Source organism: Netta rufina (genome assembly GCF_964035555.1).
Source record: "Netta rufina genome assembly, chromosome: 1".
Lineage (NCBI taxonomy): Eukaryota > Metazoa > Chordata > Aves > Anseriformes > Anatidae > Netta > Netta rufina.
This window is the reverse complement of record NC_140123.1, coordinates 152,560,608-152,579,916: the sequence shown is the minus strand read 5'-3', so window position 1 is coordinate 152,579,916 and position 19,309 is coordinate 152,560,608. Positions and strand designations below refer to the sequence as shown.

The window sequence follows — 19,309 nt, the reverse complement described above, 5'->3', positions numbered from 1 at the left end:
CGGGGATGGTGCGGGGATGGTTTTGGCACCCTGCATTGGGAATGCCCCCAGCTGCAGCCAGGGAGGTGTTCCTTTCCGCCCTCGGTGCTGGGAGCTGCCGGGTCCCCTGCCCATTACCTCTCCGGGCATGGTTGGGGTACGAGGAGAGGGTGCGAGCACCCGAGGTGGGGCAGAGGTTAGGGGCTGTTTTGCGGGGAGGGGAAAGAAGCACCTCCCCGTCTCCACAGACCCCTTCTCAAGGTCTCGGATGCTCGGGGCTGAACGCTTGCCAGGGCTCCTCTTGTTTACTCAGATGGGAGCTGACACATCCAAGGTCTCTGCTGACTCCACTTTCCCACATGCTGCTGCCGGGCGCATTCCAGGGCAGAGTGGAAGTCAGCGCCGAGGCATGCGAGAGGGCTGGGTTCGGGATGCCATCCTGCCCTGCCCGCTCTCCTCCGGCAGCTGGCACCACGGCATCACCTCTGGCTGCCCACCGGGGCTTTTACGAGCCCGGGCTGGCACGGAGCCCGGTGGGAAAGCACAGACGGGGAGCTGGGAAAGGGAATCTGCCTCTCACCCCGACTGCTTGCCCCGAGGCTGGGTTTTCTCTCCCCTCCAGAGATCTGCCTCCGATGAGGGTCAGCAGCGAGCGTGAGCTGGAGGAGCGCACGCACGCCCTCCCAGCCCGGCACGGATGCCTTTGGTTTTAGGAGGGAACACCACAGAGCTGCCAGAAATAAGTTCCAGGAGATAAAGAAGGGTTTGCAGGGACGGGGCTGGCGAGCGGCGCTCGCCCTCTCATTTCGGCTGCGCTCCCCTCGCTTGGGGTGCTTGGGGTCCCAGGGATGCTCCGACCTCTGTTGGGGCATCTGGCACCTCCGCGTCCCCCAGGCTGCTGGGGAAGGTTGGCTACGACCTCTCCTCCTTGGGGCCGGCCCGCAGAGGCCCCTTTATGCCCGGCATCTGGAAGAAGGGGCCTCGTCTCCCTCCTTGGCTGCCGCAGGAAACGCGGAGCCTGGAGGTCAGGGGCCGGCGGCAGCTCCTCCCGTGGGGCCAGCCGCCCGGCGCAGGGGCTTGCATCACACTGGAGTGGATTTGGGGGGGAGGAGAGAGCCAGGCTTTTCCTGTTTATGTGACTAACAGACCCCCGAGAAAGGGAAAGGGCTTGGAAAGCGCCTCGCTCTTGGGCGGGCTCCAGCGAGCGCCGGGGATTGCATCCCCGCGGCGAGGCTCGGCTCCCTCCCAGGGCACCCAGCTCCCGCAGGGCTGGGGCTGGGGCTGTGGAGGTCGGGGCGAGGGGGAAGGCTGGGGCTGGGAAGAGAAGCACGGCTCCCTCTGCATCCCAGCCTCTGATTCCTCCTGTGGCTGTCGGAGCCGACAAAGGGCTCGTCCCCGGTCTCGGCTAATGCTGGTCTCCGTGGGATGGTCTGGAGGGCCAAGTGGTGCTGGGGGTGAGTCAGGGAGGCAGCTGGGTGCATGTATGTATGCATTATACATATGTATGTTGGCTATGGGAACACCAGACGGGGAGGAATGCGTAGGGGAGGCGTTCAAATGGCACATTTACCCACGATGGCTCCAGCACACAGCGGGCAGAAGGGCTGCAGGGTGTCCCGCAGCATCCAGGGCCGCATCCTGCAGGGCATCCCCGCAGCCCTGGTGGTACGTGGAGGAGGAAATAAGGTCCCAGGTGCTGCGCCTTTACTTTGGGCACCATAATTTGCACCAAATTTGTCAGGTCTCAGCTTGGTAGCCCCTGGCTGTACTGGATGTGGGTTGAGGGGTGGGTTGTGCAACTTCACCTCCAGCAGGTGCCCGGGGAGAGCAGATCCCGCCAGGTAACATTAATGGGATAAAAGGGGAATCACGGCCCCTTTAGGGGTGGAGTTGGCATGGATACAGCATCTTCAGCATGAAAAGGTTTGGGAAAGGCCTCAGCAGCAAGGAGCCCTGGTGCCTGCCAGGAATGGGCGCAGCCCTTGGCTCCCTGCGTCCTGTGCATGGGCTCCAGCAACGAGGCCACGCTGACCCAAAGCTTTGGGGCTTTGCCCTGGCACTGCCCCAGCCACCTCCTCCCCCAGGGGGTTGGATGGTGGCGTGGTGACACCCCATGGCTCTGGAGCAGTGCTACAAGCGGTGGTGGCACGCCGCTGGAGCTCGGATGGGTTGCAAGGAGAAAAGCCAACACGCCTGCCCATCTCCACCGGCAGCCCACGCACTCAAAGCCCCAAATATTGTAGCAGCAGAGAGCTTTGGGGAGCTCCCCCTACATCGGGCACCTACGTACCTCCAGCTGGAGCTCTGCTGAAGGGGGCACAGGGGGAATTTCTGTTCTGCACAGAAATTTCTGTTCTGCCATCCTCCTGCCTACATGCAGCGCGCTTGCAGGACGCTCGTTGGGGACGTTGTCGTTCTCCAGCCCTGTTTCCCAGGATAACGCCAAAGCCACATTGCGACGAATGCTTTGAACGTTGGCTCACGTGCAAACCTATCCCAAAATCATTTCTGGCGAGGTGGGAAGCTGTACCTGCTCCACGCTTCTGCTCCAAAGGGGCTGCGTGCGGCGCCCGACGGGTTGAGGTTGATGTGGCCACATTGACCTCTGGTGGCCGCAGCCTCAGCATGCAAGGCAAGCAGCGGGTGGCTTTGGCGAGCTGCTGCCTGCTGCGATTAAAACGCAGCTGGGGTCGTTCCCTCTGTGGGTTCCTTCCCTTATTGCTGGAGTTAAGGCCGCCGGGAGCAGGGCTGAGGTGGGAGAGGCGTGCGAGGAGACTTGCAGGCTCAGGCCCTTGGCCATGGGCAGTCGGGCAGCTTCAGAGTGAGGAAGCCCATTTTAGGGACTCGAATCCCATGAGCCTGCCCTAATCCAGCTCTCGCTTGCCACCCCCCACAGCTGGATATGCCCCGATGAGGACGGAGATGCGCTGCCGAGACCATCCCGAGAAGCTCCCCGACGCTTCTGCCTCCTTTAGCTCCAGGCAATGGGCGTGTGCGTGAGGGGGAGGAATACTGAAGGAAACATTCACTCGTTTTCCTATCTCCACAGGCATTTATGTGCATTTCCTTCCTGCCAGGAGGGCCGCTCATCCTTTCCGGGGGGCTCATTCCTCCCCTTCTGCAGTCACCTACACCACCGTGAAGCTGTTGGCCTGCCGTGGCTCTGAAAGGCAGCAGGGGGACGAGCAGGCGCTCAGAGCCCTTGCAAAGGCTGTTCATATAAACCCTGAGCTTGGTGAGAGTCAAAAATAGGAAGAGAGGAAAAAAAATAGGTGAGAGGAAAAATAAAAGTGTCTTTTTGTGTGTGCCATCTAACCTGGTGCGAGTGCGCGAGCTGCTCAGAGCAGGCTGGGGTTGAGAAATCTGTTTCACATCCTCCGAGCTTTCTGCGTGTGTTTTTGTTCCACGTGGGAACCAAGCTGTGGAGAGGTTTTGTGACACAGAGCTATGCGTTGGGACAGCTAATGAAGAGAGGGAAAGTTCAAGGGGAGGTGTTTTGGGCTTTCTTTCTAGGCTTGACCAGAGAGAGCACCAGGGACCTTGGCGAACCTCCCCCTGAAAACTTCATCAGAAGATACAAGTCTTGGCAAATCACTTGGCTGTGAGGAAAATGGCATAGTTTGATGGGGCAAAAAGCACAAAAAGAGGTATTTTTTTGAAAACATTGTGACCACCTCATGTTACCGTGTAGGTAAGGTGTTTCAGGGCAGGTTTGTAACGCAGGCAGAACATAGGCAGCATTTTACAACGCATCTGAGCTCACCGTCTGCTGAGCTTTACACCGACGGCATTTCATCCACACGATCAGGAATTTAATCCCTTCACCACCTCAGGCCTCTCTAAGGCGGTTTCAGGAGCTCGCCTACCTCCAAGGGTGCCCACCAGTCAGCCCCACACCACAAGCCACTGCTGAAAACCCATGGCTTTGTGGGCTCCATGTGCTAAGCCCTTCCTCCCTCGGTGGAAACATCGCATGGCTCACCGCTCGCTGGCCTGTCATAGGCTTCCTGTGTGAGCCAGCGGTGTTTGGAAAGTCTTACCAGTGCGACTATTTTGGTCAGGAGTTGAAAAAAAAAAAACAAAAACACGACAAAAAAAGCCAACAACGAAAAACCACCTACCCACCCGAGCACGCCACGATGACATTCCTGGTGGGAGCTCGGCTGTGGCAGCACAGAAGTTGGGGTAATTCGGAAACGTGAGACCTGGCTGTGGTGGCACTGTGACAAACTGGGGGTGTCTGGTACCACGACGGTTCTCCCCCAAAAGGAGAGCTCTTCACTGCTGTGCCCACGTTTCCTGGGCAAAAAAATAAATAAAATGGGATAGGACATCTTCCTTTCAGGAGCTGTCTGCCTGATCTGCTGGCTTTCAGGGGTGGTTTTGTGGTCCTGGGGCATCTGCCCAGCTCCGAGCCCCTCCAGGAGCAAAAGCGGCAGCTAAAGCTTGATGTGGGAAGTGCTGTGTCTGCTTTGGGCTTGCTCTGAGTCACGAAGCAGCAGAGCTACTGCCCGTGAGGTCAGGGAGGGTGGAGGAAGAGGTTTCCTTGACACCAGCCTTGAGTCTGTCCCTGTCTGGGTGAATGAGAGAAACCAAGCCCATTTGGGGCTTTTATCGCGACGGCGAAGATCTCGCCTCCCATCACCGTGTGGTATCCTGCTCAGGAAATCTTTTTCTCTAGACCCGGGCTGTTTGCAAGAGAATAACTAGCAGGAAGACACTGACATGGCTTGAGTCAGAAGTCGTTCCCTGCGGGCAGCCTCGCTCCTGCTCGTTTTCAGCCCACTGACAGCTGGAGGTAAGGGCTGGAGACGGAGCCGCGTCCTGCCCGGAGAGCCCGTGGTGGTCTTTGCGTCTCATTTTTTGGGGGAGAGCTGGGCAAAATGGGGGAGGAAGGCAGCTGCTGGGATGCCTGGCAGGGAGGATGAGTCAGCAGCGAATTCATACGCTCGGGGTGGCAGCGGGTGGGACGGGGGCCGTGCAAGCAGAGGGGGTGTTTGCCAAAACCGACTGCGAGCGCACGGTGTTTGCACACGAGGGCCGCGAAGCCGTGCAGTGCGCGGAGGAAAATTTGGGGAGCAAATCTCAAAAGCTGGTCTCAGGCAGTGGTTGTGCTTGCGAAGAGCACGGCAGCATGGGGAAGTGGGCTTGCGACAGCCTCCCTCCCCCAGTGACCGCTTTGCAGGATCCCCATGGGGTCCGGAGGGGACGCATCAGCCCCTGGAGGGGCAACGATGCGAGATATTCATTTGGGGTCCAGTGGGAACCCCACAGCTCCTTTAGGATGGGTGGTCTGGCTCCTCATTGAAGCTTGTTTCACACTTTGGCTTCTGTGGTTTCCACCTCTGCCAGACCCCTCCTGGTCCCAGTGGCACGGCACGGGTTTGGGCAGCGGGGTTGGTGGCAGGGGCTAAGCCTCGTGTGCCTGCTGGGATGCTCCAGCCCCGCTCCTGGACGGCTGTGGCAGCTCGGAGAGGGAATGAGGAAGGCTCCTGGCATCTTCCCCCATCCGGGCAGCCCCGTGCAGGGTCAGGCTGGCAGTGCAGGCCCCCACATGCCGTGGGTAGGGCTCAGTCACCCTGCCCCGGGGGTGCCTCCACGCCCAGCTCCACCCACAGCCGCTGCTCGGGGGCCAAAATTTCGGCTGGGGCACCTCTCCTCGGCCTGGATCGAGCTTTTTTCCAGCCGCTCCTATTTTCTCCCCTTGCTCCTAACCCTCTCCACCCAGCACAAGGGGTGGCCGGGCTGTAATTCCTGGGAGCGCCCCAACCACGGGAGCGCCCCGGCGCTGATCTGGAGCTCTCCTCCCCGGCCGGGGGACGCCGAGCCGGGCACCCCTTTTCCTTTCCTTTCCCCGGCAGGCTGCGGGGAGCTGAAGCCGGCTGCGTTTCGGAAGAGAAGTTGCTGGCGAGCCACATCCTTCCGGAGAGCGGCTCCAGCCCCGGGGCTGTCGGCGGAGAGGAGACGGGAGCGCAGGCACAGGAGGACCCGTCCCCGCCTCGCCCAGGTGAGGAGCAGCCCCAGGGGCTCGGAGCCGGGGGGGAGGCTGCTTGGGGAAAGGGAAAAGGGGAGGGGAGCCGGCTGCCTGCCCTCCCAGCCGGGCGGAGAACGGAGAGAGGGAGGGAGGGAAGGAGGAGGAAGAGGAGGAGGAGGAGGAAAGGTGCAGCGGGGTGGGGAGAGCGCTCCAGGCACACCTGCAGGAGCGGCGCGGAGCCGGGATGGAAGGTAAGGGGACCCCCCCGTGCGCCCCCAGCTCTCGGGACCCCCCCCCCCGGAGCCCCCTGCTTTGGTCTGAAGGTCTGAGAGGCGGCAGGGCTCGAAACAGCACGGCTGCTGTTACCTGCTCTCGGTCTCCCCACCTACTCGTCTCTTGACCCTGTAAGAAACGCGGATCGTTTTCCCTATTCAGCTCCCTTTGAATGGAACTGGAGCGATCCAGATCTGTGTCGGTATTTAGGCTCCTAAGCCCTTTGGTGCCTGAAATCAGACACTTGAGTGCCTTTAGTGTGTCCGACGGTCCTCTCCCCCTGTTACCCTGCACCCAGCAGACCCCGAGCCCCCGTAATTCTGCTGGGAGGATTGACTTCAGCGCGGCTCTCCGGGCCGTCCTCCTCGCTGTGCGAGTTGGCCGGCTGAAATAGCGTGATATCAGCCTCGCCACAGGGGAAAAAAAAAAAAAAAGAAAAAAAAAAAAAAGAGCGGGAGATATTCTTCCCTCTGCTTTCACGCAGCGTGAACCTTTGCACCGCCGCTGGGGACGTTTGGTTTGTGTGGCTGGGGTAGGAAGCTGGACGTGGTGCCAGCACTGGAGGGGAGGTGATGGCGCACGCTGGCGAGGAGTTGGCTTTGTCTTGCCAGCTGAAGGGATCTGTGCTGGCTGGGGAAACGGGCTTTCTTTGTCAAATTAAGATGGATGGGCTGGTTGAGCTGATGCCCAGGTGGGAAGAGAGCTCCTTGCGGGTTGCTGCTCCATCACAGCCTGCAGGGCTTAATGGGGCAGGCTCACTGCTGCTGTAAGGGCTTCGGGGCCGTTAAGTGGAGGGGATGCATCTTGCTTTGGCTGAGAGCAAGCTTCCCGTGTTGCCGAATGTTTCCGCTTCCACACCCATGTGTGGGAGACTCGTGGAAAACACATTTTTGACATTCCCGTTTGGCTCCGCTACCTGCAGCCAAGCTGCTCCGTGCTGCGGGGCTGAAGGTGACATCCTCCCTAGGCTTCCCACTAAAATGCACTCTTAATTACCCCATGCACCGCTTCCTTCTGCCTCCTACGTGTCTAAGGTGGCAGGGGAGCACATCAATGCCCTGCTGGACCCATTTGTCTATAAGCTGACTTCTGAAGTACCTGAGTCTGGGCGCAAGACTGAATCATTTGCAGGATCATACCTTGACTCATTCCCCTGTACCTTTCACCCCGTGCTCCTCCATCACTCAGACTTTCCCTTCTTTTATCCCGCCAGCCCTGGAGAATGCCTCTCTCCAAGCCTGCAGCCTCTCGGAGCAGGAGGAGGAAGAAGATGCCATCTGGGAGAAGATCGAGAGCGCACGGCACCAGCTGACCCGCTCCCTGAACCCGGCCAAGCTCACCCCCTACCTGCGCCAGTGCCGCGTGATAGACGAGCAGGATGAAGAGGAGGTGCTGAATTCGTGCCGGTTCCCTTGCAAGAGCAACCAGACAGGTGGGAGAAAACACAGACGGGTCTGGTTTGTGGGGGGACACCTGTACGTGACACACAGCGGATGCTCACAGGCTTGGGGTGTTCTGACCTCCTGGTCCCTCACACGGCAGCGCTGCCCTGGCTTTTTTTTGGTCCACGAGATGCTCTGCAGCCAGATTTCCCTCTCCTCCTCTGTGGTGGAAGTAGAATTGGAGAGGCTATTTTGTGTCATGGAGCTGGGCTATGCCTTTTTTTTTTTCTCTGTCACATGCTAACTCCTTATCCCTTACCCAGGTTACCTGATGGACATCCTTCGGCGGCGCGGGAAGCGAGGCTACGAAGCCTTCCTGGAGTCCTTGGAGTTTTACTACCCCGAGCACTACACCCGGCTCACGGGGAGGGAGCCAGCCCAGCGCTGCTCCATGATCCTGGGTAGGGGCAGGCTCTCCGTCCTCCCTTTGGCGGCATGGGAAGGGCCAGCAGTGTGGGCATGGGTGCGTGCATGCGTAAAACCCAGGTTCACGCTACCTGCGAGCAGTGAACCCTGACGGCCCTGCTAAAGATCCGGCAGGAAGGGAACCAAATGGGTGTGTAACAGGCTGAGGGGACCGAAAAGCGTGTGATGGGCCTTGGTGCACTACAAATTTTCAGGCTGCTTTTTTGGGGGTTACCCGTGTCTTGGAAATCGGGACTTAATTCCTCTTTGTCTCCTCCAGACGAAGAAGGCCCCGAGGGGCTCACTCAGTTCCTGCTGGTGGAGGTGAAGAAGATGAGGGCTCAGAGGAAAGAGCACCTGCTGAAGGAGCACCAGCTCCAGGCGAAAAACCAAGCCATGGAGCAGGAGCAAGCCCGGCTGGAGCAGCGGCTGCAGGAGCTGCTGAAGGTGCAGGAGCGGTGCCAGCGGCTGCGGGAGGAGTGGGACTCCAACAGCGTGGAGCTGCTGAGGCTGAAGGACGAGAACTACATGATGGCCATGCGCTACGCCCAGCTCTGCGAGGAGAAGAACATGGCCGTGCTGCGCAGCCGGGACCTGCAGCTGGCGGTAGGGGGCCAGGAGGTGACTTTTTAGTGGGGTGGGTGACGGTTCCTACAGCCTCTGGGGGGCTGAGCGGGGTGGCACGGCTCAGAGGGGCGCACGTGGATGTCCGTGCGTGGGGTGGTGCCTTGCTCAGCTTGGCTGTTGGCACCTTGAGATGCCCTTGCACGTGGTTTCTGCCCTGGGCACGTACGGCGTGGAGCTGCTCGGCATGCCTTGGCACTTTGGCCGAGAGTCAGCCCATTTTTCCCCCCCCTCCGACACTCCCTGCCGCCTCCTCATCCTCCGCTGACGTTCCTGAGACTCACGCTGCATACCTGAAGGGATTCGTGACGCTGCACTCCGGCTGCCAAGCTCTCACCTCCAGCAAACACGCGCCTGTTTCCTGTCTGGGCAAGGACCAAAATGCCTCGAACCTATTAATAACCCAGCTACTTAGGTGCCTCCTGGCATTTCCCTGCTGCTCTGCGCTCCTCGTGCAGCCCCGTGGGTGCCTCTCGATCCTCATCCCGCTCTGCCCGTGCCAGGATCCTCCCCTGCTTTCTGTCTGGCGTGCCTGCCTGTGCCAGCTCTCCCAGACCCTCTCAGAGCAGAGAGGTGAATTAATTGCTTGCGGGTGACTGTGGGGTGGAGAAACCCCTCTAGGAGCTGGGTGGACCACGAGGTGCCAGCCCACTTTCCCTTGAGCTCACCCTCCTGCCCTACATTGCCTTCAGTGGGTTTTTCTGCCATGAATTAGTTTCTCAGCTGCTCCAGGAGCTGGGAAGCCTTTGAGGGGACTCTCAGCTGCTGGCCCTGGCACCACGCAAGAGGCCCCCAGGGTTAAGGCCAGCTGCACTGTGGATGCCCCGAGGCAGCCAGAAAGTAGTCGTGCAAAGAGAGGAGCTGGAGACTGAAAGTGTTTATGCAAAAATTCGATTCACGTGCATCCTCCTCCTCCGTCCTGCAGGGAAATGCTTTTGGGCACAGCTGTGCAAACCTTGCCCCTGCTCAAGGATGCTCCTTCACGTGGTTGCCAGCCCTTGTTTTCCTGGCCTCCAGGGCGTTTTTCTGCCCAGTTTCCACTCTCCCGCTGAGGCAGAGGTGCCGGTGGTGCGGGCACGTGTGCCAGCCTATGTTTGTTCCCCTGTGTTCCTCAGGTGGACCAGCTGAAATGTAAAGTCACCAGCCTGGAGGAGGAGTGCAGCCTGCTGAGGAAGCAGGCAGCCGTGGTGCCCCAGCGGGAGGCGGAGGAGCGGGGCCACCCCGACACCGTGTCCGAGCTGTGGGCTGAGAACCAGCGGCTGATGGCATCGCTGCAGGAGCTGCAGGGCACCTTGCAGGTACCCCCCAGGGCAGAGCTGCCTCGGAGTCACAGACAGCTCGAGGCTGGCAGGGCTCTCTGGGAAGGTCTGGGCAGCGATGGGTCGCTCTTCCCAGCTCTGTGACCCTTGGGTGTGCTCACAAGCATCGCTCCGTGCCTTTGAAGGCACAGAAGGTTCACAGAGAAATGATGAGGGGAATCGTGCTGCCACCACCGAGCCACCAAGATGGGCACTTGTCCAGAGGTCCCTTGGTGCCTGCAGTGTGGTGACGCTGCCTCCTCCCCTCCCAGGCTCCAGGCGAGGTCCCAGTGCCGGGCTCTGAGCAGATCCTGCTGGACATCCTGGAGCACGACTGGAAGGAAGCCCAAGACGACCGGCAGGACCTCTGCCAGAAGCTCAACTCCCTGCAGAGCGAGCTGCAGTGGGCCGAGGAGCTGAGGGATAAGGTAAAGCATCCATCACCAACCCCTTCCCCGCTGTGCAGTCGCTTCTGAGAGTGTTTAACGCTCGCTGCTTGCTGCTGCCAGTACCTGCAGGAGGTGGAAGACCTGCAGCTGAAGTACCGGACCCTGCAGAAGGACTGCGACCTCTACAAGCATCGCATGAACACCGTGCTGCTGCAGCTGGAGGAGATCGAGAAGGAGCGCGACCAGGTGAAGTGCTCTCCACCCGCCGGCAGGAGCAGGGCTCTCGTGTCTGCTCGGGGCACCCTCTCCTTCCCCCGTGGGTCTTCTCCAGCAGTGCCAGGGTGGGAGAGGGGGGTTTGTCGCACGCCTCCTCGTCTCACTCTCAGCCTGGCTCCTTGCAGGCGATCCAGAGCCGGGACGGGGTGCAGCTGCAGTACTCCCAGAGCCTGATCGAGAAGGACCAGTACCGCAAGCGCGTGCGAACCCTGGAGGAGGAGAGGGACGAGCTCCTGAGCAAGCTGAGCCAGGCGGAGGGGCTGAACAGCACGCTGGAGGCGCAGCTGCAGCGCTGCAGGGGCAACCGCAGCCTGGGCAAGGTGAGGGCGGTGGGATGGGAAAGCACAGCGAGGAGGGCAGGGCTAAATTTTTTGAGGGGACGCAAGGGGATGACGGCTCGCTTCTCTCCCAGATGTGCAGCTCTTCCTACTCCCTCTGCTCCAACCTCAGCAGCACCTGGAGCCTCGCCGACAACCCCGCTGGCTTCGCGAGCGGGCTCGTGGACGCGCTGGGGGACTCTGCCATTCAGAGCATGGTGAGAGCTTGGCCTTGAGAAGCTGCTCCCGTTGGGAGCAGTGGGAAGCTGTTCCCACTGGGAGTAATGGGAACCCACAGCCCTGCAAGGGCACAGAGGTGTTGGAGCAGGGTCACCGTGGGGTGCCCTAAAAATCAGCAGCCCCGTGTAAGGTGTTATTCTCTCCAGTAAGCTCTGTAATCATACCCCGGGGAAGCAATCCTATTTCATACCCCATAGCAAATATCCTACTGTTTTTAATGGGGTCAGGTTCTTGCCCATTTCCCTCTGATCCTTCAAATCTTCAAACCCTCATCCCCTGAGCCCCCTAAAGCAGGAAGTCCCACAGGCTGCTTGTGCCCCTGGACATGCTAAGAGTGAGATTTAAGGACAAGGGTGCTGGTGTAATCAGGAGTTTCTCTCTCAAGGAGTTTCTCTCTCTCTGCCCAAGGAGGTGACCCCCGACAGCGAGAAGGACATCAACCGCCTCTCCACCTTCCCCTTCCCTCCCTGCATCGGCTCCATCCTCCGGCGGCAGCGGGAGGAGAGGTGCATGCCCTACAAAAGGTGACTGCTGGGGGCTGCTGGAGCCTGGGTCTCCTCTGGGGGGGCCAAGCAGGATGGCTCTGGGAGCCTGGAGTGGGGCTGAGGGTGGGAACTTCTGTGTGGGAAAGCTGAGGGGATGGGGGTGAAAATGGGATGAAAACAGGCTGTGGAGAAGCTGCTTCCTCTCATCTCGCCTTTGTGTCTCCTCTGCAGCTTGTCCTGTGGCTCCTTCAGCAGCATGGAAGATGCAACAGGTACCAGGGTGGGGATTTTCCCCAAAGGGCTTATCTAGGATGAAGTGGTGTCTGGAGGGAGAGGGGTGGGAGAGCTGACCCTCCCTCACACCTTCACTTGGTGCAGCTTGTCGCCCCGCAGAGCTTCTATCTGCTCTGTTTGATTTACGGAGAGCTTTGCTGGTAGACAACTCCTTTTGGAGCTGGGGAGTAGGAAATGGAAGAGAGCAATGCCTTTGCCCTGGGGTTTTATCAGTTCTGGGTGATGGGCTGCAGACCTCCTGGTGCTGGCGTGGCCTGTGGTGGATGCTGGTGGCTGATCCCCACGCCATCCTGTGGACACGGTCTCCCCGCAGTGCTCCAAGAGGCGATGTGCCCCCTCTCTCTCCTGCTCTCTCTCCTAGGCAGTGGTTTCGCTAGCATCTCGCTTGGGGCCTTCTCCTCCTCTTCCAGCAGCACCTACGCCAGGGTGAAGTCGGAGATCTGCTTGTCCACACTCCCCAGCCGCCAGGAGGTCACCAGGAGGTGACTGCTGCTCTCTGAGCTGGGCACGAATCTCTGTACTCTGGGACTGGACTGGTGGAGCCCAGCTTAGCTTCTGTGGGGCTGGCGGGGTGGAGTGGGATGGAGGGGTTCACAAGCTCCATGCAGGTGCCCTGGGGATGGACCACGAGCCCTGCATGACATAAAGTTCAATACAATAAAAATGCTGGAGCTGGGCACAAGGCATGGGGACGTGATCCTTAGAAAAAGCAGCAAGCTTCACTTGGAGGTGTTTCTCCTTGCCAGGTCCCTGGTGGTGCAGCTCACCAGCATGGGTCCCACCAGCAACCTGTCGGCCCAGGAGAAGAGTCTGGGAGCGGACATCTCCATCCTCGGAGGGAACAGGACAGGGATTTTCGTCCAGTGGGTCAAGCCAGGCTCACAGGTTGAGAAAGCAGGGCTCAAGGAAGGCTGCCGGCTCATTGAGGTGGGTCTGGGAACGGGCTCACGCTGGGGATTTGCAGTGCAGGTGGGACGCAAGGAGTGTGGAGCGAGCCCCGGTACAAACTGGCTTCTGGCCAGCTTCAAGTCCACCTCCATCTCTCTCGTTTCCCAATCCTGCTCCTTGCCTTGAGCTCTGTGCAGCAATAACAGGCACGCAGGTCTCTGCACTCAGACCTACCTGTGCATGCAACGGTGCCAAGACTCTCTGAAAGGCTTCCTTCAGCTACGGGAGGAGAAAAAACAAAAAGGAGTCACGAGGATTAAGCCAGCAATATGGCTGCGTGTCCCCGGAGCTGCCTGTCACCTTGTAGTATTGCAGAGCAGCTCGCTTCTCGCACCCCGCGCATGCCTGTTGCAAAACAATCAATTCTGGAGCGAGATCTCGCAGGCCTCCGTGACCCTCTCAGAGAATAATTGCTCTGAAGAAAGCTCCTGGAAGGAGGGAAGGGCATTTGTTTTGGCAGGAACGACACCTCTTGAAATACTGCCACGGCACTCGCATTGATAGCCCACCTGTAACTGGAAAGAAACCAGCCTCCCTGCCTCCGCTCCCGCACATGTTTGTGCACACGCGTTTGCTTTCAAGGCAGCCCAGCATCCAAACCAGAGAGGGGGGGGTGGTGGCTGGCAGCAGCTAAATCAGAGGCAGAGGAGGGAATCGGAGGCTGACGAGGATGCTGCAGGGCTTGCCCTGGGGCTGTGCCATCTCTTGGTGAGCCCCAGTGGGTGAGGAGCTGGGGGTGAGCCTCCTCTTCCAGCCCCTGGGTCTAATGGCCTCTGCTCCTTGCCAGCTGAGGGTCCCGTCGCTGAAGGAGGAGGTGCTGTCGCTGGAGAACTGCACGCGGGAGGTCGCCTACCTGAGCCTGCTGCACTGGGATGAGCCCTCGAGCCTGGTCTTTCAGCTGGACCTGCAGGGTGAGGCCCCGGCAGCCGGGCTCTCCTTCCAGCCTCAGCTCTCTGCTTCCCTTCCTGACCTCTCAGCTCTTCTCTCTCTCTTCTCCCGTTTGGTCCTAGGCCACGAGGTGTGACACCGGGGTTGGCCGTAGCTCCGGTTACTTGCCCTGTCCGGTGTGACATCCTCTGAGTTACGGGATGGAGGTACAGACCTTCTGTCTGGCTGCCTCCTCTGCACCCCCCACCCCACCCCATCACCTCAAAAGCTGTGCTGGGAACTTGGCGATCGCGTTGCTGACGCTGGTCTACCGTGCCCCCACCCGCGGTGACCTGCATCTCTTCCTCCAGGATACCAGCCTCTGCGGGAAGCCCTGGAGGAAGGGAAGAAGTTTTCCGGAGACTCTTTCTACGTCCGCACCAACCTGCCCCTTCTGGAGTCGTCAGACCCCTACGCCCTCTGCGTCAAGTGCCGGGAGATCCTGCACGTCACGGACACCATGCACAAAGGGCGGCTGGAGTGGTACTGCTCCCGCGTCGACCCCCTGACCATGCGGGACCTGGACAAGGGGACGGTGCCCAACTACAGCAGGTAACGGGGGGGAGGAGGAGAGCAGAGGGCTACTTTTCTGTCCCTTTTCTCTGTGGTGAGCATCCCCAAGGAGTCCTTGGGGTACGTGGATTGGCCTCTTGATAGCGTAAGATGCCCAAGCCTGGTGTTGGGAACCAGAGCTGTAGGGTTTTGGTGTCCTTGAGAGACTGGGAGGTTGAGTGAAGGCTTTGATATGCCTGTGCTTCAGGAGGGGCTCTGTGGGCTTTGGGGAAGAGGGTTACAGCTGGCTGTGGTCGCTGAGGTCTCCAGAGTTGCTTGAGGGCCACCTCTTTGTCTTTTCAGGGCCCACCAGCTGTTGAAGATCCAGGAGAAGAGCAACCTGCCCGGGCAGCAGAAGAGCCACAGAAATAACGTAAGCCGGAGAAGCCAGCAGGGAGAGCTTTTTTTTCTTTTTTTAACACATTTTTGTTGGGCTGTGCTCTCAGCTCTGTTGCCTTCCCTTCCTCTTCAGCTAAAGAAACGGGCCTTGGACCAACTGCGCCTGGTGAAATCCAAACCACAGAAGAGCTCAGGCCAGCCCCCTCAGCAGCTATGGCTGGACCCTTGCTCAGGTGAGCTGTTCCCTCCACACCTGCCCCGTCACCCTTGGGGACCTTGCCATATTTTCACCTTTTTGGCTTTCTCTTCTCCATTTCCACCTTCCAGACCCGGACAGGAGCCTGAAGCCTTACAGCCTGGTGCGCCCGGTGGTGGTGCAGACACCGCGCCCCGTGGTGCTGTCACCCAACTGCATCGCCCCGCGCCTCATCAGGAACCTGCTGGACCTGCCCACCTCCCGCCTGGACTTCCACGTGTGCCCAGCAGGTAGGGGTCAACGTTTTTTGGGCAAATTGCAAGGTGTTCCCTCCTGTTCTTAACTGTACCCTGTCCCTTTGGCTATGAGGGAAGCCAGCCCTCCCTTCTGGTCTTCTGGGACATGAGGATCCTCATTCTTTCCTCGAGTGATGTGGCGTTGTCTTGCAGCTCTGGGTGGCTTTTCCCAGGGGTGAAGCCCTTGCCTGAGGTGGGATCTGCAGCTTGACTCCCTACCTGCCTTTTCTCCCTGGGAATGGCAGCATCCAGCCGTCCCCTTCCTTCCACCACCAACGCGAGGCTGACACACCGCTGCGTAGGCAGCTGGGGAATGGGGCTTTTTTTTCCCAGAGGGGATTTTCACAGAGGACAAATCCCTCTCCCTCTTCTCCTTTTTCCATCTCTCTCCTCGCCCGTGTTTACAGTTCAGTCTTTGCCAGCTGCGGGACTGAAAAATGAGTCGGTACGCTTTTTGGGGGTGGGGATGGAGGTGGTGAAAAAATCTGTTTTGCAGAAAAAGGATGGCTCTGCCAATTCTGGCCTCCGGGCTTCTTAGCTGAGTGACTTGGCCATATATCCTATCCTACTGAGCCCTCTGCAGGGTCCCCCTCACATTGCACGGGAACATGCTTTGAAGTCATTTACTGCAGCAGGGGACGTAAAACCAAAAACAACTCAATTCTCTCCCGCTAGTTTTGGCTGTTGTGAGGAAAGAAGGTGATCTGAGAGCCCTGAGATGTTTCTCTTTTTCTTTATTGCCTGTATTTTCTCTTGCTCTTCTCTCGCAAGCCAGATAATCTTCCACAGGATCTTGATGCCCTTAAAAGAAACTTGTGAAACTTAACCTGGTGAAATAAAATGATTCGTTTTCTGCCGTGCTTCATCAAGGAGGGGCTGGAGCAGCGGGGAATGGGGGGAATCAGGGCTGGGAGCTGGCTTTGGCTGCTGCTGTAACACAACACAAGAGCTGCTCTTGCCCTGCAAGGTCTTCAGCTGCGATATCTTGCTTTTTCTGCGAGCAGAAAGTGGCAGGAGGCCCATGCCAACGTGTAATGTTGTGTAATTAGACTCGCTCTCCAGAATCCATAAGCACTGGACTCAAGTATCAGCACCGCAGCAAGCGTGCTAGAGCTGAGCTGGGAAGTAGGTGTAAGAGGGATGAAGGGATGATGCCTCCCTCTTCATCCCTCCTGGTCCTCTTGGCTTGCAGAGAAGCTGGCAGAAGAGCATCCCAGCGCTGCCCATGCTCAGGAGCCCCCTGTGTCCAAAAGTGGCCCCCAGGAGTGGAAGGAGAGTGGCCAAATCCGCATGATCCGGGAGGCGATGGAGAAGGTGCTGAACGATTTGGGGAAAGAGGGCCGGGAACGGGGCACCCTGTTCGGGTGGGAGGAAAGGATGGGATGGCTGAGCGGGGCTGCTCTTGGGTCGGGCTGGCTGTGATGGAGTGGGTGACCCTGCTCCTTAATTCTCCCCTTCCCTCTTGGCCCTGCTTGTAAATCCCACATTTAATGGAATTACTATCGGAAAAGCAATGATATTTCACAGTATGGAGTTTGATTTAATGCGGCTGTCAGGGGCTGGGGCTATTTCTTCTCCATTTAAATCAGTAAATCTATTCAATTTCCTTCCAGAATAAACACTGCCTGCTCGAGCTGGGAGTTCAGAGTGTGAGGGATCTAATTAAACGTGAGATATACCCCATTGTGATCCACATTGAGGTCACTGAGAAGAACGTCAGGGGACTCAGGTAAGACAAGACCGTGTGGTACGGATGGAGGGCATCGCGGCAGGATGGAGAACACCTTGTTCAGAGGGAGAGGAGGTGGCTGTGTTTGAGGATGGGGAAAAAAAGGGCAAAAAAAAATCAGCTTTGTGCACGTGTGAGCGAGCTCTTGTTGGTGTTTTTGCAACCCCATCTCCCCGTGTGAAGGTGACATTCGTCTCTGTGTCTTCCCAGGAGCTTGCTGGGGAAGCCGGGCCAGCGGGACACGGAGGTGCTGAAGATGTGTCGCGGTGCTGAGCAGGCTCTCCACACTCTCCCCTGCTCCTGGGCCCGTGTGGAGCCCCACGCCTGGAGCCACGCCGAGGAGCTGCCCAAGGTGGTGCGGGGCTGCATCTTCCAGGAGCAAACGCGCCCGCTCTGGGTTGAGGATGGCGATGGCTGAGCTCGGAGTAGCAGAGCCTTCCCCAAGAGCTGTCCTCGGGCTCCTCCAGGTAGCGTGTCCACCTTCCGCTGCAGCAAAGGCACCAGGTGGCCTTGTGGGGCCCCTTGAGGACATGAAGAGTTGGGGGCACAACACGTGTTGACCCACCAGCCTGAGCTTTCCATGTTTTACTGGAGAGAAGTCTTCCTTCCACCTTTCCTCTGGATGCCTCCTGGGCTGTTCCCCATCACCTTGGCCCCTGGGCTCTGGTACGTGGTCAGATGGGGAGCATGGGGGAACCGTGTGAGATCAGGCCGTGCAGGAGCATCTCTCTCACACGTATGCATTGAAACCCTTTGCCCATCACCTCCGCCTTCCCTGCCCCGTGGCACCGTGTGCTCCGGGTCCTCCTCTACCTCACCTCCTGCCCCGCGGAGCAGGAGGCACGGCCGCACTGACACTAAGACGCAACCAACCCTCGTTTTATGGGAGCTGTACTTTTTATGGCTTGTAAATTATTAATGGGCCGTTTCACTGGCAACCCGCGTGTAAAGGAGAATTAAATGCCATTCATAACGGTGACGGGTGGCAGGCTGTGGACTCGTGTGTTAATGGGGACGGTCGGGTGATGCACGGGGGTGTTTCTCTCCTCCTTTAGCTGGGGGCCATCTGCAGGGCAGCAAGAGGTGTGTTGGGAGAGGACAGGCTGAGCATGCCACAGATCAAATTCCCTCCCGTTTCTACTTGCCCTCTGTTTTTCAGCCCCTTCCTTCTCTGCAGTGCTGATGGTAGGCAGGTCATGCTGGGAAAGCTGGGGAAAAGCTCCCTTGATGACCTGGCCAAGGTTCCTCGAGCTTCATATCCCTCCATACCCCAGTTATCATGAAGCAACAAGGCAGCTACTTGTCCTCCTGGGGGACAAGTGTTCGGGGGGGTAGATGATCTTTCCTGGAAGATGCAAAGGAAAATGGGGGCTGTGGCAGTGGAGGACTCAATGGGGTAGGTCAATGGGAGAAGATGGGCCACCAGTATCCAAAGGCTGAGGTCTCCTGCGTCCTCCTCACCCCTGCAATTAGGGGACTGCTACTGCCATGCACTTCTGAAGCTCCAAGCAAAGATTAACTTCAGGGGTCCCCTGTGAGGTGTTATTTCAGGCTCTAAACCAGTTGCCTGTGTCTTTTACGAGGACGAGAGGGAAGGTGGGGGGGGGGAAGGAAAGGAAAAAGAAAAGACTTTAACCTGCAGTCACTGAAATGTAGAGCAAAGTCCCAGATCTGCCCTGGAGCAATGCAGCGATGGAGGGGACGGGTGTAACAGAGCTCCCTCCAGCTGAGAGCTCCTGAGTGGAAGCATCCCAGCACAGCTGCCTGGGGAGGGTGGGTGCCCTGCAGGCAAACAAAGCGGTGCTCTTGTTGAGCTGATGAGAAGGCAGGTCCCAAAGCGAGCCCCCCCTCCACCCAGGCAATGGGATTGCAGGGGAAGGAGGCTGGAGCCTGCATCTTAGCATGGAAAAAGTAGTGCTCGAGTACCCAGGGGAAACACTCCCCGGGAGACACTGATTCAGAGCTTGACAGCTTCTCCTACCCCTGCTGGCACTGGAGCCACCACCAGCCTTATGACCCTGGCCATAAAGGGTTGGGAGGGGATTAAGAGCAAGCCCCCCCACTTTGGGTAGCTGCTACCCCCCAAAAAATAAACCAGACCTTTCCACACACCTTGCTGGGCCATCGGTGTTGGTGCCAGGAGGGAAACTGAGGCACAGAAAGGTGGTGTTGGGAGGCAGGTTGGCACTGTCTGGCTCTCCGAGCGCTAGGCGGCACTGCCTTGCCTGCTCCCAGCCTTCTTCAGGTCCTCTTTTTATCCGGCTCGTCTCCCCCGAGGCTTTCAAAATCCAGCTCCAACTAGTCCTGGACACGGGTGAGAAACAGG

General features: G+C 58.8%; 1 protein-coding gene across 1 annotated transcript; it reads left to right on the top strand.

The window, feature by feature from the left end:
* Nucleotides 1–1,554: 1,554 nt before the first annotated feature.
* CARD10 (caspase recruitment domain family member 10) lies at nucleotides 1,555–17,401 on the top strand (the record flags this gene model as incomplete). The annotated part of the gene is made up of 24 exons (XM_084305224.1): nucleotides 1,555–1,672; nucleotides 2,876–2,971; nucleotides 3,104–3,214; nucleotides 5,841–5,986; nucleotides 7,415–7,658; nucleotides 7,932–8,069; nucleotides 8,354–8,679; nucleotides 9,813–9,995; nucleotides 10,268–10,423; nucleotides 10,505–10,630; nucleotides 10,786–10,980; nucleotides 11,073–11,195; nucleotides 11,626–11,741; nucleotides 11,934–11,974; nucleotides 12,358–12,478; nucleotides 12,743–12,923; nucleotides 13,732–13,855; nucleotides 14,183–14,423; nucleotides 14,727–14,796; nucleotides 14,896–14,995; nucleotides 15,090–15,248; nucleotides 16,447–16,568; nucleotides 16,868–16,983; nucleotides 17,194–17,401. 24 exons carry the CDS (start codon nucleotides 1,555–1,557, stop codon nucleotides 17,399–17,401), a joined length of 3,561 nt encoding a protein of 1,186 aa, XP_084161350.1.
* Between the last annotated feature and the right edge of the window lie 1,908 nt (nucleotides 17,402–19,309).